Source organism: Hyla sarda, chromosome 1, assembly GCF_029499605.1.
Source record: "Hyla sarda isolate aHylSar1 chromosome 1, aHylSar1.hap1, whole genome shotgun sequence".
In the NCBI taxonomy this organism is placed as follows: Eukaryota; Metazoa; Chordata; class Amphibia; order Anura; family Hylidae; genus Hyla; species Hyla sarda.
The window spans coordinates 150931756-150949355 of NC_079189.1; the positions used below are offsets into that span (position 1 = coordinate 150931756).

The 17600-nt window shown below is 40.2% G+C and overlaps 1 protein-coding gene and 1 long non-coding RNA gene across 7 annotated transcripts in view; one reads left to right on the forward strand and one right to left on the reverse strand.

The window, feature by feature from the left end:
- Positions 1-269: 269 nt before the first annotated feature.
- The window catches only part of HHIP (hedgehog interacting protein), a 127232-nt gene continuing 109901 nt past the window's right edge, over positions 270-17600 (reverse strand). For all 4 annotated transcript variants that reach the window (XM_056562869.1, XM_056562870.1, XM_056562871.1 and 1 more), the window contains exons 12-13: positions 6600-6748; positions 270-958 (exon numbers count right to left, since the gene is read on the reverse strand). In XM_056562869.1, coding sequence (XP_056418844.1) covers positions 765-958; positions 6600-6748 — 343 coding nt within the window. In that variant the 3' untranslated portion in view covers positions 270-764. The remainder of the gene's footprint in view (positions 959-6599; positions 6749-17600) is intronic.
- LOC130359784 (uncharacterized) overlaps positions 7656-17600 on the forward strand; it is a 29202-nt gene continuing 19257 nt past the window's right edge. Inside the window, exons 1-2 of one of the 3 annotated variants that reach the window (XR_008890468.1) lie at positions 7656-7912; positions 17460-17519. This is a non-coding gene — a long non-coding RNA (uncharacterized LOC130359784). Of the gene's footprint in view, positions 7913-16338; positions 16438-16961; positions 17032-17459; positions 17520-17600 lie in introns of those variants that run through there. The other 2 variants (XR_008890471.1, XR_008890469.1) reach the window with 2 other exon arrangements.

Genomic DNA, 17600 nt, shown 5'->3' on the forward strand with positions numbered 1-17600 from the left:
CCACTGCTTTGAGAAGACTCCCGTATCCAGATTTTGTGTGACCAATTTTCAGTCCACCATACTTTATGCATAGTGCTCATTTTCTTAGAGAAGACCACCCCATAGAAGATCAGTTTTCAATGCAACTATGGTGGGCTTCTTAAAGAGGTTTCACTGTATACTTTCTTTGTATTGGCATTTATATTGCATTAACAGCATAGTAAATGACATCATATTCTCTAGCACTGAAAATAAACAAGAAATCAAAAAATTAATAATATCAGTAACAGGTTTATTGCAAAGAATACTTTTTGCATTACTATTATAATATAGTAAAATGACCTGTGAAAGCTAAAAAGGCAATTACCTGAGATAATAATATAAAAAAAGCAAAAAAGTGATTTATGAAAAAATGTCCCTCCCATGGTAGATACAAATGAAATACTGTACACATGACAAATTTTAATCTAAATAACTATTTTAATGTTATTTTAGAAACAACCAAAAGTATAATCTTGCTCACATGACCTTGTCGCAGCCAGTGTTTACAATACCAGAAAGTTTAATAAATGAATATTGTCTATATCTTCACACATACATATACACTCAAATATTCATAAATTACACACACAAACTCACTTTTATGGACAATATATTTAAATTAATAAAAATATTTTAAAACACAGGGATTTAGAGCAGAATTACAAAGTCCTTTTTTGTTTGTTTAATTTACATGGTTTAAAAATAAATGCCCGTTTAGAACATATACAAGCAGTCCGTGATAACTATACAATGTAGGTGGTAAGATCCAGCAAATATGATGTCACGTCAATGATCTGGTCTAGAATACCTGCCCTGGCCACTCTCCGAATGTTTCTATCCACTTGCTCGCACTGTGGGCCCAGGTAACCTTTTTTACATAAACACTTGTTTGGCCTCACGCAGACACCTCCATGTCGACATGCTGGCTCACATTTTGCTGTAAAGTACACAAGAAATGCAATATGACTTAGAAGAGTGTTCCAAAACATCACAAAAATATTCAGTGTTCTAAAAAAGTAAATGTTGCATACTTTTTATATATCTCATTCCCCACCCACAGAAAAAAGGCCCAACATAGGTCACGTGAAGCTCAAATGTATCCCGGCAGCATTTAATATTTAGAGAATTAATTGCAACCTTAATAATTAAAGTGTACCTATTGTTTGCAAAAACTTTTTATATAATGTAGATAATAGAATTATATGTATATTTGTAATATGCATTGTTTAAAAAAACTGTATATTTTTGGGTGACAAATTGCTGTCCCTGCAGCTATTGCTGGTGTGTCTCTGTGAGGAGACCAAATACAGGAAGTGAGAGCAGGACAAGCAGGACTCTGTGCAGGCTCCTGGCTTGTCAATCATCCTGCTGTGTATGCCGGGAGCATGTCACAGAGTCTCACTACACAGAGCCCTGCTTGTCCTCAGTGCACAGAGCCCTGCTTGTCATCAGTGCACAGAGCCCTGCTTGTCCTCACTGCACAGAGCCCTGCTTGTCCTCAATGCACAGAGCCTTGCTTGTCCTCAGTGCACAGAGCCCTGCTTGCCCTCAGTGCACAGATCCCCGCTTGTCCTTAGTGTACAGAGCCATGCTAGTCCTCAGTGTACAGAGCCATGCTTGTCCTCAGTGCACAGAGCCCTGCTTCCCCTCAGTGCACAGAGCCCTGCTTGTCCTCAGTGCACAGGGTCCTGCTTGTCCTCAATGTGCAGAGCCCTGCTTGTCCTCAGTGTATAGAGCCCTGCTTGTCCTCAGTGTACAGAGCCCTGCTTGTCCTCAGTGTACAGAGCCCTGCTTATCCTCAGTGTACAGAGCCCTGCTTGTCTTCTGTGTACAGAGCCCTGCTTGTCCTCACTGCACAGAGCCCTGCTTGTCCTCACTGCACAGAGCCCTGCTTGTCCTCACTGCACAGAGCCCTGCTTGTCCTCACTGCACAGAGCCCTGCTTGTCCTCACTGCAGAGAGCCCTGCTTGTCCTCACTGCACAGAGTCCAGCTTGTCCTCACTGCACAGAGCCCTGCTTGTCCTCACTGCACAGAGCCCTGCTTGTCCTCACTGCAGAGAGCCCTGCTTGTCCTCACTGCACAGATCCCTGCTTGTCCTCACTGCACAGAGCCCTGCTTGTCCTCACTGCACAGAGCCCTGCTTGTCCTCACTGCACAGAGTCCAGCTTGTCCTCACTGCACAGAGCCCTGCTTGTCCTCACTGCACAGAGCCCTGCTTGTCCTCAGTGTACAGAGCCCTGCTTGTACTCAGTGTACAGAGCCCTGCTTGTCCTCAGTGTACAGAATCCTGCTTGTCCTCACTGCACAGAGCCCTGCTTGGCCTCAGTGTACAGAGCCCTGCTTGTCCTCAGTTCGCAGAGCCCTGCTCGTCCTGCTCACATTTACTGTACATTGTCCCTGCACAGAGGCACACAGGTAAAAGCTACAGGGATTTTTTTTCACCCAAAAAATATACACACATTTTTTAACCAATGTATACTACATATCTACATATAATGTTATATGGTTTTGCAAATGACAGGTACACTTTAATCATGCTTAGCCTATTATTCTTGGGGGATGCAAGACCCACTCATAAAAGAAGCTGGTATTTAGAGGACATATTTGACGTAAATGAAATTGATCAGTTACTTGTCACCTAATACTGATCTTGTACATATCATTTTTATGTATCTATCATGGATATTTTACTAAAAACTAGCATATTCCAGCTGCCCACTGTCTTTTTTATCTTCCCAAAGGGAGGGGGTGTGTCCCTCTCTTGCCTGCACTGTGAATGTGTCCATCTCCATGCTGCCTGCACCTGTGCTATGCTGCCTGTGGTTTTGACAGAATATGGCTGTGTTTCCATTAGAGTTTTTGAGTCAAAGCAAGAAGTGGATCCAGCAGGAACGAGACCCAATATTTATGGGTATATTTCTATTGGTAATCATATGCATATGACATCAGAAGGCACATCCCAGGAAGCCTGTCAGTAGGGATGAGCGAATTTTTGAAAAATTTGATTCGGCCGATTCGCAAAATTTGCCCCCAAAATTTGTTTCGGTCCGAATTTATTTGCGGCGCATCGCTATTAAAAATGGCTATTTCTGGCCTACAGAGAGCCTCAATTTGGGTATAGAACACTTTGCCTTGTTGTAACACACATAGGGTGTGTGCTGGGTTAGTAAAATAATACTGTTATATAGTATGACATGCAGATCAGAGGTGTCGCTATTAGAATCACTGTCGCAGAGCAGCACAATGACAGAGGCTGGAGGTGGCATCAGTATGAGGAGACCATATAGTGACTGAATGACACAGTGTGGAGGTGGCGGCAGCATGAGGAGACCATATGGCGGCTGAATGAGACAGCGTGGAGGTGGCGGCAGCATGAGGAGACCATATAGTTGCTGAATAACACAGCCTGGAGTTAGCGGCAGCAGGAGGAGACCATATAGTGGCTGAATGACGCAGCCTGGAGTTGGACATAGCTTCGCCGATGGATTGCTGGCGGAATGACTGAATCGAAGTTGGAGGAGCAGGAGCATCTGGAGCGACAGAAGATGGGTATGATACGCAGCTCCCTTCGGCAGAGGTGGTGAAGCCTTGGCTGGCTGAAACAGGGAGCGGCGTGCCACTGGGTGATGCAGCAGGCTGGACCACCACATCGGAGCCATGGTTCACATTATGGTGACGCTGCATATCGACGCAGTGCCATGGAGCCAACATTGGGATCCTATACTCGCTTCATCTTCTACCAACACATCTTGCATGTGGCCATGTTAACCTCCTCTGGATGCTTGATGAAAAACTGCCACAACGCCAAGTAGCTGATTTTCCCACCAACAGTCCGCACTGATTGACTGCTACCGCTGCAGACTCCAGGAACCCCTTTTCCGCTACCTCCCGAAAAGCATGTGGTCTACCCTGGGAATGTTTGGCTCCAGACTTTCCACTTCTGCCACCATACTGACTGCCAGCCATGCTACCACCTTGCTGGCTCAGATGCTGCCTCACAGGCAACCTGCAACCCTCTTCTCCTGATTATGATGAAGCCCCTTCTGCACCTGGCTGCCAAGGGCGATCGGCTTCATCATCATCGAGTTTTGTCCTCACTTCACTGATGTCCCCCTCAGATTCCTCAACAGTGTCTGCTTCGGGAGCTTGACCGCTCACAACACCACCTCCCACACCACTCTCCTCATCACTACTTGCCCGCCTAGCAGAGGAAGCAGCGGATGTCTCCTTCACTTCTTGGCTGGGCAGTAGCTGCTGACTGTCCTCTAGTAGATCGTCCTCATTAAATATTGGAGCTGAACCCACAGCATAAGATACTTCTGTGGGGGAGGGAACAACATAGGACAGAGGCAATGGGAGGACAGGGACTGCTCCCGGGCCATGTCAACTGAGGGTTGTGTCTGAGGAACCCACCGACTGTTGACTGGGGGTGTCAAATGTCACTTGTGTTGAAGTGGATGACCGTGTTAACCAATCGATGATGGCAGATGGGTTACTGGTTGAGACACAAACGCTAGCTGATACCGGGAGCTCAGGCCTCTTGCTGCGACTCCTGCTGTTACTCGCCCCTAGTCTGCTGCAACCTCTGCCTGATGAATTTAAGCTTCTGCCCTTCCTCTGTGCACATCCTGGCACTTCTCTGCCTGACATACTTAGTGCGTATATGAGGGGAGGACAATACGCTCCAAAACACTTAAAACAGTATTTGTCTACAACACCAGCAGGTGTGTACTTTTGGCTGGCTTTTCAAAGTATCTAGGCCCTTAAGACTTTAACAGGAACAAAATGGTACACCACTTCGATTTACGTATGTGGTAGGCACTTATGAGGGGAGGACAATGCGCTCCAGTATGCTTAAAACAGTATTTGTCTACAGCACCAGCAGGTGTGTACTTTTGGCTGGCCTTTCACAGTATCTAGGCCTTTAAGACTTTAACAGGAACAAAATGGTACACCACTTAGATGTGTGCACAGGTTATACTTAATAGAGGACAATATGCTTTTAGTGCTCTGCTCACCCTAATTGTCTGGCTACTATTAGCTTTTCAGTTGTTGTACACACCAGTGCTGCAGCACACAGTCACTGTGTACTACACCCAAAATTGCATTCTCTCTCTCTCTCAATCTCACTCCCTTCCCTATCAGTACTTCTAGGCTGGATTTGGGCTTGAGGTGAATCGCTGCTATAAAAAAGCTTTTCTGTGCAACACACTATTCTCTGTCCCTCTCTCTCTGCAATAGAGCACTGATGTGACTGGGAGGTGAATCGCTGCTGTAAAAATGCTTTTCTGTGCAACACACACTACTGTCTGTCCCTCTCTCTGCAATAAAAGGCTGAAGTGACTGGGAGGTGAATTACTGCTGTAAAAATGCTTTTCTGTGCAACACAAACTGCTGTCTGTCCCTCTCTCTCTGCAATAAAAGGCTGAAGTAACTGGCTGCAAGATGGCTGCCGATTATATAGGGCTGTGACATGTCAGGGGTGGCTGGCTGCTGATAGGCTGCATGTGATTCAGGGTCATCCCGCAAACCCTTGTTCCCGACTTCCCAGGATTCCTTGCCCAATGTTCTCACATGTGGATCCGCCATTTTAGATGCCCTGGAGCCTGGACTAAATGGAGTTTAATGAAGAGATTCTCATGATTGAATCGTGGCAATATTCTTATTCGTTGTGAATCAAATTTTTCCAGAAATTTGTAACGAATTTGGATTCGACAGATTCGATTCGCTCATCCCTACAAGTCACAATTGGGCGTTCCATATGACAGCTATATGATATAATAGACATGCAGTTTGTAGTTGTACTGTGCTAAGACTAAGAAGCAGGTCGGTTCGAAACGCGTCAGCGTTTTTGCCTACCTTTTATACCCTTTGGTTTTTGAAACTTTTTAAATCTTGTATAAATTCATTTTTGGATTTTATACCCTTTTTTCGTTTTCATGGGAGCTGGAATTTTTGCATTTTGCTTTGGACCTGTTCACACCAGGTATGCGGCCTGGATCACCCTCTGTGCTTTCTGGTTTTTATAGAATGTGTCACTACATTATATTAGCTGGTTTTCCTACATTATATTAGATGAGTGTTCCCATATGCTTTATAATATTAGATGAAATGTATTCACACTGACCCTAATTGCTTTCCATTTCTGACACTTTCGACATACATAAAACCACAGCATTTTTAGGTGAAATATAACTCTTTTTTAAAATAAGAGACAGTTATGGAAAATGTAGAGTGACTTTCCATAGGATCACTTAGAGAAAATTCACTTCATAGTACAGACAACACTATAGTTTACATGTTATTTGAGGCTGGAGCTGTCATTATATGGAGACACTGAGCCTTTCTCCATAGATCCACCACAATAAAATTACAAGGCCGTAAATTATATATTCTGAGGCGCTCAGAGAACATATAGAAGATTTACGTAGGATTACTTAGTTATGTTACTAAATCCCACTAATCCTTTGCTCTCCAGTTACTTCAGTCTGGGTACAGTTATTGTTTTGTGGTAATGATGACAAATTAATGGAAAGTAGAAAAAAATCACGGCATATGTAATAAAGAGATTACTAACCAATTCGACACAATTCTCCTTCCCATCCTTGATTACAGCAGCATTTTCCTGTCGGTGTACAGTTGCCATTTTTACAGTGTCGGGAACACTCCGATGACAAAGGCTGTGGCGGTATCACTGTCCGTTTACATTCTTCAGGCATTGTAGCTCTATACCAAATAACAAAGAAAAGAAAAGAAAAAATCAGTTTTTATAAGAATTTCTATTATCTTTTTCCTTCTGGAAACAGGTAAAATAACATGAAGAACTAGGTTTGTATGTTTCTGTAATTATTTTTAGGTCTGTAATCTCTGCGTGTTGCAGCCTGAAGCCCCAATCAAACATCTTATCCCCTATCCAAAGGATCGGTCCGCTGGGGCTGGCAGCGGTGGTATCTGGAACACGGAAGCTTGGAGCTTTTGTGTTTGTGACATCACACCATGCCCCCTCTATTCAGGTCTATGGAAGGGGTGTAACGGCTAGTACATAGCCGTCACGCTTCCTTCCATAGGCATGAATGGAGGGTGTGTGGCAGGTGTAGTCGCCAGTCAGCCGGCACGGAGCAGAGTTAACTCCGTGCACGGATGACTGGATCCCCTATGCACGGATGTTAGGTTAAGAAGTTTTTTGGCGGAGTACCCCTTTAAAGGTAATCAGCCTCCAATTTTGCAAATGTAAACTGGTATTGCTGAATAGAGTTTTTTATTCAACTTGCAAATGAGCTCCACAGTGCTTTGAGGACATGACTGTATATCTAGATGCACTGCTTTGCCCGCCCGTACCCCTTCAATCTCTACCCATACCCATGCCGGATGAGAAAGAGGACAATGAAAGAGGTCTTGGTGGGCAAAGTGGTGCTCCTAGAGATACAGTCATGTCCTCAGTGCACTATAAAGCTTATTTGCATATTGAATAAAAACTTTTTCCCAGACAACGATGCATAAATATAGAATTCATTAGACAATAACATAATCTTTTCAGCAATACAAGCATTATTAAGTTTTTTGTTTTTTTTTATATATGCCTAAAAATAAAAAATGTGCCTTATCATTAATACGGTATGTTCCTCCAGGTTGACCCTGTTACGGATAATTCAACAGGAAACCTAACTAATAAGAAATCCACCCAAAAATCTCCCTGTATGGTGAGTTTTGTTACATATTTTTCAACTAGGGAAATATATTTAAAAAAAAACTTCTCTCTGTGTACACAGCCTCAGGTGATGATATTGTTGTCACAAGTGACGGAGGAATACTGTGGTTGACTGCTGTAGGCACATGTGTTATCAGACCAGGTGGGACAAGAAAAGCATTGCCAATGGAGTGCCAGAAGAGGTATGCATTGTGTAATTTTTGTTTAACTTTTTTCCTTTCTTTTTTTGAAATCTCCACTTTGCTATTACTGAAAACCCCCTGCAAATCCAACCCTTGGGAGTTTACTTTTTCTGAACTTTGAGCTCAGAGTCTGCATGAGGGTATAGGACATTTCTCTGACTATTTTGGATAACTGTGTAATGCCCTTAGCACATACTCTACATCAGTAACTGTATGTTGGAAATATGCATCAATGTGGGGGCACAAAGAGGGGCATAATTACAGTATGGGGAACAAAGGGGGACCTACGTGAAGGGCATAAGGGGATCTAGCCTGGTGTAAATATCTGTTCTATTTTTGAAAACCATTAACTTATAACGGAGTTCATTTGGTTTTATTGAGGTGTCCCATCATTTTTCCAGGTAGAGCAGTCATGCAAACTGTGCCATTCTTCCCATCATATCTGAAAAAAACGGTAATAGAGGCTCCGAAAAAAAAACTCTGAGAGCAGTGTGAGCATAGCCTTATTTTGGTAACATTAATAAGGGATTGTATTTTTTTTTTTTGGGGGGGGGGCAGTTGGAATGTCTTATCACAAAGGGGTACGTGGCATGAAAACACTGAACTTCAGGGAGCTAGTTTTAACAAACTGTATATAAAGAAGTTACGAACATCTACCTCTCTGTTTAACATATATTAATATTTTCCCTGGAGAAGCCCTTTAAGAGAGTGGTTAAACCTTTTGTGGATGTAAAAACGTCTGCTCTAATCTGATCCTCAGCTAATGAAATACCAATGATATGGAGGCTGGACTAGCTAAAGTATATGCAGCTAAAAGTTTTGCATCTCGCCAAATACATATTTACTGCTTGTAGAAATGTAGAACATGGGGAACTATGACTTAAGGTTCACATTAAGCTGATAAGTAACATATTTCAATAATGGTGAAACAGTTACTATGATATGTTTGTGGTTTATAAGGTCAGTACACATCATGGCAATGCATTTTTCCACCCAGAGTTATAGCACACTTCTTCTGCCACAGTCGTAGCCATTTGCTTGTTACTACATACAAACTAGTTGAAAAAAAAAAAAAAACTATTTGGTCCCAGGTGCAAGCAGTTAAAATGCATAATAAATCCAGTGACAGCAATGCACTGAAAAGAGCCAATAAATGGGCACTGTAAATGCCAGTACACAGTTGTATGCTATACTCTACTGGAATGGAGAGAAGCATAGCACACAGGTGTAAATCAAGTTAAGCTACATCTATTATTGAAAAACCTGTGTAAGCTGTGTACGCTTTTTTGAAAGAAACATTTAACATTATATATATATATATATATATATATATATATATATATATATATATATTTGTGTGTTACATATATTTATATTAAGTAACTTTGTTACTACATTACTGAAAGTGATTTATAGCAAATTTATAGTAACAGCCTGTACTGTAGTCTGCATTTAAAACTTAAAGGCTACAGAGCTAAAAGAATAAATGTAGCCATACATATTGGATAGAAATAGGTAAAATGTGTAACAGTAGTTGAATGAATGACTGTCTGGTGAACAATTGCTTTTCAGGCACAGCCATGCACATTTTAGTCCATATCAGCCTTTACAGTTGTTTGAACTGGCCATACATGATCAATGACACCAGGGGAAGGATGAACAATCTTACTGAGAATCTTCCAGGAAAGCTTCTTTGGGGACCAAAGATCTTTTGTTTGACTATTGGCTGAAACACGGCAGACATCTTTCAAGATGATGACAGTTGCTAAAGCGATCATTTATTATTAAATTGTGTCCGACTAACAATCATTTTGGTTAAAATAATCCATTTATATCAACTTCAACCAATCTTCATGAGAACCTTTAGGCATTACTATGTTATTCTCACAGTGGCACTATGGTTAACAAGGGAAACTGGCACGGCACTTTGATGGAACCATCTCTACAAGTCTTTCATAGGACTGTTGTGGTTCCTAACAGGTGCCATCAATTTTACTTTACTGAACTGAGGACCATTTTTCAAACTAAGTCATGCCCAAAATTGACTTGCTTTTGAAAAGAATGGTTTGGATAAAAAACTTGGAATTAATGTCGCCCCGTCAGCAAACATTGTCATCCTTAGAGACGAAACCCCCAGTTTTCTCTTAACCATCTTATACATTATTACAGTACACATTAAGGACTTTCACAATCTGAGGGGATTAATGGGGTTAACATTGGTAAACATGGACACTCTGATCTGTGGCTATGCAATCCTATACACGCCATACAAGATGTGATGCACTGTGTGTTCTGACACTCCTCTATCATGCACAGCAGTGCCAAAATATCTCTATGGGGCTGGACCAGATAATTTACCTTCATTCCACTCCATAAGGGAGATTCATCAAAACCTGTGCAGAGAAAAGATGACCAGTTGCCCATAGCAACCAATCAGATTCCTTCTTAAATTTTTTAAAAGGCCTCTGAAAAATGAAAGAAGCGATCTGATTGGTTGCTATGGGCAATTGGTTAACTTTTCCTCTGCACAGGTTTTGATAAATCTCCCCACATATCAATAAACTTTGGCAATCCATGACTTAGTCACAAGTTCACCGGTTGTCCTTCTCTCGACCACTTTTGTTTTGTTTGAGAAAAACCTTACAAGACTTTGCATTTTTATAGATGCTCTGATCCAGCTGTCTGGTCCTTGTCAAAGTTACTCAGAACCTTATGCTTTCCAAATTTTCTTGCTTCCAGCAAATCTCGATCTGACTATTTAGGCAGTGCCTACTGAATTCACACCTTTTAACAGGAGACGTTGTCAGGAATGAATGTTTTCCTTTTTATGTCTTAGGGGAGATAAATATAACTGTCTAGTTCGTAGATGTAACTTAGAGAGCACCAGAATTCTAAGGCTGGGTTCACACCACGTTTTGTTAAATACGGTTCCCGAATACGGCTGAGTGCGGGCGCCGCGATAAAGCCCCGCCCCCCCTCCTCCCAGCCGTATACTGGAACCGTATTTAACAAAACGTGGTGTGAACCCAGCCTAACTGTGGCTCTGTCTGTTTCCACATTTTAGACCACTTTAAAATTGGCTTACTTTTAAGCTAAAAATATGCACCAAAAAGTAGATGTTTTTTTTTTTTTGGTAAACTAAATTTTTTTTTACTATAGTATAGACAGAAGAGAACCAAGCACTGGCAAAAAAAGTGCCCCCACCCTTCCTTGCTACACCTCTGGACCTATACACAATGGCAACATATGCAGATGTTTGAGGGAGTTTTCTTGCTTTTTATAAGTAAAGCTGTATATAATAAAAGTTATACACTGTCATGGTCAAAAGTTTTGAGACTGACACAAATGTTGATTTTCACAAAGTTTGCTGCTGTATTGTTTTTATATATTTTAGTCTGATGTGTATATGGTATATTGAAGTCTAATTATAAGTATTTAATACATTTTTTTTAACTTTTATTGACAAATACATAAAGTTTATGCAGTATTTACAGTGTTTACTCTTCTTTATCAAGACATTTGCAATTCGCCCTGGAATGTTGGGTATCAGCTTCTGGGCCAAATCCTGATGATGGCAACCAATTATTGCCTAATCGGAGCTTGGAGTTTACCAAAATTTCTTTTTTCCACCAGTTTTTTTTGAAGATTGGCCTCAGGTTCTCAATGTGATTGAGATCTGGGAAGTATTCTGGCATTGGACCCAAAATTTCGGGATACTTTCAAGGGGTACTCCGATGGAAAAAAAAAATTCAAATCAACTTGTGCTAGAAAGGTAAATTACTTCTATTTAAAAATCGTAATCCTTCCAGTACTTATCAGCTGCTGTATGCTCCACATGAAGTTCTTTTCTTTTTGAATTTCTTTTCTGTCTGACCACAGTGCTCTCTGCTGACACCTCTGTTCATATCAGGAACTGTCCAAAGCAGGAGAGGTTTGCTATGGGGATTTGCTCCTACTCAGGACAGTTCCCGACATGGACATGGAGGTGTCAGCAGAGAGCACTGTGGTCAGACATAAAAGAACAGCAGCTGATAAGTACTGGAAGGATTAAGATTTTTTTTATAGAAGTAATTTAACTTTCTGGCACCAGCTGTTTAACTTTTTTTTTTTTTTTTTTATGTTGACATGGCATAGGACTCATGATCGTCTTTACCCTTTCTTCTCTGGACAATCATTATTTTAGATGTCCCAAACAGTCTGATGGGGGTTTCATCAGAAATAACAACTTTACTCCAGACCTCTGAATCTCCGTCCCTGTACTTCTTGGAAAATGTCAAGCTGTCTTTGATGTTTTTCTTGGAGAGAAATTTTTCTTTGCTGCCCTTACTTGGCATACAGACGTACCAACATCTTCCCGCTACCATTCCTGAGCAAGCTCTGCACCGGCGTGAAAACCGATCCAGTAGCTAAATTCTCTTAGGGAGCGTTTCTGGCACTTGCTGGATTTTCTTCGGCCTTGAAGCTTTCATCACAGTAATTGAACCTCTCTCCTTGATGATCCAATAATCAGTGGATTTAGGGGCAATCTTGGAGCAATGTCCTTGCCTGAAAAGACTTTTTGTTGCAAGGCAATGATGACTGCATGTGTTTCCTTGGAGATAACCATGGTCAACAGAAGACAAAGATGTTAAGCACCTTCCTCTTTTAAATCAACCAGTCTGCTGTTATAATTCAAGCTGCATGAGAGTGATATAAGTTGCCTTTTCATTATTAAAGGTGTACTCTGTTGGAAAACCTTTTTGTAAATGACCTCTATATAAAAATCTTAATCCTTCCAGTACTTATCAGCTGCTATATGCTCCACAGGAAGTTTTTTTCTTTCTGAATTTCTTTTCTGTCTGACCACAGTGCTCTCTGCTGTCACCTCTGTCCATGTCAAGAACTGTCCAGAGCAGGATAGGTTTGCTATGGGGATTTGTTCCTACTCTGGACAGTTCCTGACATGGACAGAGGTGACAGCAGAGAGCAATGTGGACAGACAGAAAGGAAATTCAAAAAGAAAAAAACTACAGCAGCTGAGAAGTACTGGAAGGACTGATATTTTTAAATAGAGTAATTTACAAATCTGTTTAACTTTCTGCCACCAGTTGATTTAAACAAAATGTTTTCCACTGGAGTACCCCTTTAACACTTTTGTCTGAGCTAAGAAGATCACTATAATGATGCTTAAAATTTATTTGAAAATGATAAAAAAACAAATGTAAAAAATTATAAAAAAAACTAAAGTTCATGAAATGATGTTGGCTTTGTAGTTTTCTTGCAATTCGGATCACTCCTCATAACAATCTAGAGTCAATGTAAATTGCCACTATACAAACTGAAGGAGCAAACTTTGTGAAAATAAAATTTGTGTCAGTCTCCAAACTTTTGGCCATGACTGTAACCAACAAATAAGCGATTTTCTCTTATGCTTGTTTAGGTTTAACGCAGGTAATCTATATGCAATATAACAGTATAAAAGTGGGTTTACCTTTTTATTCATTTGTAAAGTTAGTAAAGACATTCATCACCTTTCCAAAGTTATTGGCATCCAATCGCAAATCATCTAAATATATCTATTATGAATCATGTATCCATCTAGACAGTGATTTATGTTTAGTGCCTGGCAGTATTACACTGTTCCCACAAATACATTACAATTCAACACATTTGTAAAGGGTATTAGCCTGTTTTATTGCTAATCACACATCTCTATTCAATGTATAAAGCTACACATATATTTTATGTTTAACCAAATGTCTTCTAGAGGGAGCAAAGCAGCCTAAAGAAAACATTTCTAGAACCTGAAACTAATTCAGCCAAAATAAACACGCTGTTATAGAAGGGGCATATTGAAGTTGAAGCTTACTTTATAAGCGTGCATGTTTTATAGCTATTTCAATATATATGTTGCCTTGCATGCATTCACATATTTTAATAGGGCCTATAAATAATTGCACCTGTGATCCAGATCAGTTAGAAATTAAATATATAGCTATAGCTTTTCCATAAACATGACTCCCCTAATGCCTTTACAATTACCAGATTTTGTATGTATATGTTGAGAAAATTGTATCACATCATAAAACCGCAAAAGTAACCACCAATGCCCCATCAAATAAAATGTTTCTCTATCTAATACCAACTACATCTTGCTATTATATGTGAACGAACATTAATATTAATAAATGATGTGTTCACAACACTCACTGCTAATGTGTAGAAGAATGCCAACCATTATGAACATCAGGACCAGATCAGAGGCCATGATAGGCCATTTGTGATGTGTATGATGATTATTATTACTACTCCACTTGTATTTGTTGCTTTTGGAGAACAAGCAATTTTTATTTGCTCTTGATCTGTGTTCCTACAATGTTATATGTGGTTTGAAAGCCTTTGTATAACTACAATGAACATTAACTTGTACGCTGCCACCTTGCCCAGAAAAGGGATTAAAAGCTCAGGAGTTTAATGCAACTGCTAAACAGTTTGCACTACTATCAGGGTGGTCGCAAAAACAACACCTGCTGCCTAAGCGCTTAACAGCTGGGTCAACAGGCCCTGTAGGAGTTTATCAACTAAAGGGGCCACTTGTATTAAACTTTTTCTGCAGAACTTTGGAGAGCAAATATGGAAGAATGAAAAGGAGATCAATAGCATTTAATAAATAATGAAGATATTTTTTCTTGAAGTACCTGAAGTGCTACAGGCAGACTATAAAGGAACATCTGGATGTAGTCTCGGAGCATTTTAAAAGTGATTATGGAAAAAGGTAGAGGTTCTGCAATATTGTTGTCACCTGTTATAATATGACAGCGTTCCTCTATTTCCAGGAATAAATAACAATACAGCATTTTAATGTACCATGAAGGGGAATGGGCAAAGTGTGCTGTACATAAACTATTTCCGGACAACTCACTCAAATCTTCATACCCTTTTGTAACATATACACAACCACTTAATAAAGCCTATACATTGTGAATGGCTAAAAGATTTTCCATTCAGCATGGGTGTTCTCACTGACTAATGCAAACAGGTGTGCACAGCGGCACCATGAATCCAGCTCACCACTTGACACTCCTTCCTCGGCATGGACAAGGCTCAGTTTCCAGTCAGAACACAACATGCAAGACGGAGAGGATGTCCAGCCTGCTATGAATTTTAAAAGATACCCTTTATAACACATTCTATGGAAGTAAGCAGTACAGCACTTGGCTTTAAGTAGTTCAGAGCCTACGTGTTTCTGACATAGACATCACGCCCTTATTCATGGATAAACCATGTCTAAGGACGTGATGTGTACATCAGAAACACGTAGGGTCTGAACCCAGTAGAAAGTGATGTACTGCTTACTTTTATGGAATGTTTTATAAAGGCAATCTTTTGAAACTTATACAGGCTACTAGTTTTCACTGACTATTAGTTGACATTGGCTGAGATTTATCAAACTGTGTAAGAAAAAAAAAAACAGGAGAGATTTTTCCACAGCAACCAATCACATCTCAGCTTTCCTATCTTAATGAACTCCAGTAAAGTGAAAGCTTAGCTGTGATTGGTTGCTTTGGAAAATTCTCTCCAGTTTTTCTCTCACGTAGTTTGATGAATTTGGAACATTATGTTAAAAACCGCTGAGTAAAATTAAAAGCACAGCAAATCCACTACACCTTTTAATGGAATTTTCCAACCTCGTAGGTATCTATGAGTTAAAGGAAAACGGTCATCCTGTTTACCCACACTAAACCCATTACACTACTTCCATCTTTTGTAACTTGCGCGCTGGAGGCGGGCCCGCCGGCTCAGTTTAAATATTTAGTGTCGCTGGTCATGTGAGCGCTGTGCCGACTGAGCGCTCACGTGACGGGCGACAATGAACATTCAAATTAAGTTTGCGGGCCCGCCTCCAGCGCGCAGTTAACAGAAGATGAAAGCAGATCTTCAGGAGTAAAGGTACGTATAGAAGTCAGTGACCCCTTACCGTCTCCTGTTCACCCACACTATAACCCAGTGTGTTGGGTTTAGTATGGGTGAACAGGATGACCGTTTTCCTTTAAATAATTCTGTAAACCTGATGGAGTATTTAAAGGATGTTCACCAAATCCAATGATCAATTGTGGCAAAAACCTAAATTAACAAGACTGATTGAGTATTATGGGGTGATCATCATAATGTTGATGTGGTTCTGGTGGTATCTATGCATTTTATATATTTTTCAAAATGTATATAAAGTCTATAAGTTAACTCTATATCCCCAATTTATTTATAACTGATCTTTAAAGAACAAGAGTTGTTTTCCTTTTAATATTATATTGCACCTTTAGTTGGCACTGATCATACAGTAAATAAAAGCCCTACCACTTGCGGTTTAACCATCTAAGGTGATACTTGCTCTGGAAACTATTTTCCAGCTGAGTGGTTGTCACTTTACTTCTTTGAAAGGCAGAGTGCCCTAAGCCAGATGAAAGGTTTGCCTAGTGAAGATGAGAAGTACACTTAGAGGCTCTTTCCCTTTTCAAACATTAAAAGTTAACTAAAAGTATCAAATGGTAAACGTGAGGTAGTATTTTGGTTTTAGGTATGCAATGTCATGTTGTGGAATTATTTTGAAATCTATTAATTCACAATTTCTATTCGTTTTATATCTAAATGCCTTTAAATTGACAGCAGTTTTTACCACATAAATGTAGCACAGTGCATACTGTTTTATACTTTTCCAACTTTAGTGTTGACCTGCACAGGTTAACCGACTGTAAGAAATTGGTATACAGAACTGGTTGCTCTCTGTATTGTATTTTTCACGGAGGGGCAGACATACACATGGTCAGAGACATTTTCACAGTATCTTTTTCTAGGTTAAATATGCTGCATCCACGTGTTTTTTAAAGTCTATAGTAAAATAAGAAAAGTAAACAGTACATACACATAATGGGGGAGATTTATCAAAACCTGTCCAAAGGAAAAGTTGCTGAGTTGCCCGTAGCAACCAATCAGCTCGTTTCTTTCATTTTTGAAAAGGCCTGGGAAAAATCAAAGAAGTCATCTGATTGGTTGCTATGGGCAACTGGACAACCTTTTCTCTGCACAGGTTTTGATAAATCTCCCCCAATTTTTATGTGTGGCACTTTTTGTGGTGTTTTGGGGTCAGTTATACTTTTAAATGCAGAATGCTCAGGTGTTCCTTTAGGCTTTTCCCCCCCCCCATACTTTCTGTCATAGGATGTCAAAACTGAAAGAAAAATATGCATGTTCAAAATATTACAAAATAAAATGTCCCCATGCTGTTAATCTGAAGGATTTTTTGCATATTCTTAAAATATTGTTGTGGAAATCCTCCAGACAACACAGGGTTAATCTCCTGTTGATCTTTTCCACTGGGGAATCGCTGAGGGGGAGGGGGTTATCTAAGGGGTGGGGCTTACATATTTTTGCTGCTACAGGGTAGACAGGGCCATACCTGCTGCAGTTATTTATCTTACAAAGACACAGAGAATAGTGAGGACAAAGGGCTAGGCAGCTGGGACAGAAAGATAAGATACGATTTTAATGTTTATCTGTTTCTTGGTTTTAGGGGTAATATGAGTCAAATCCCATCAAAGCAAAGGCAAAGATTCATGAATGAATTGTTGAGGTATTTTATTTTAAATTTTATGTTGATAGTTCCTTTATAAGAAGAAAGCCTGGATCCCTATGTCATAACGTTCTTCCCTGT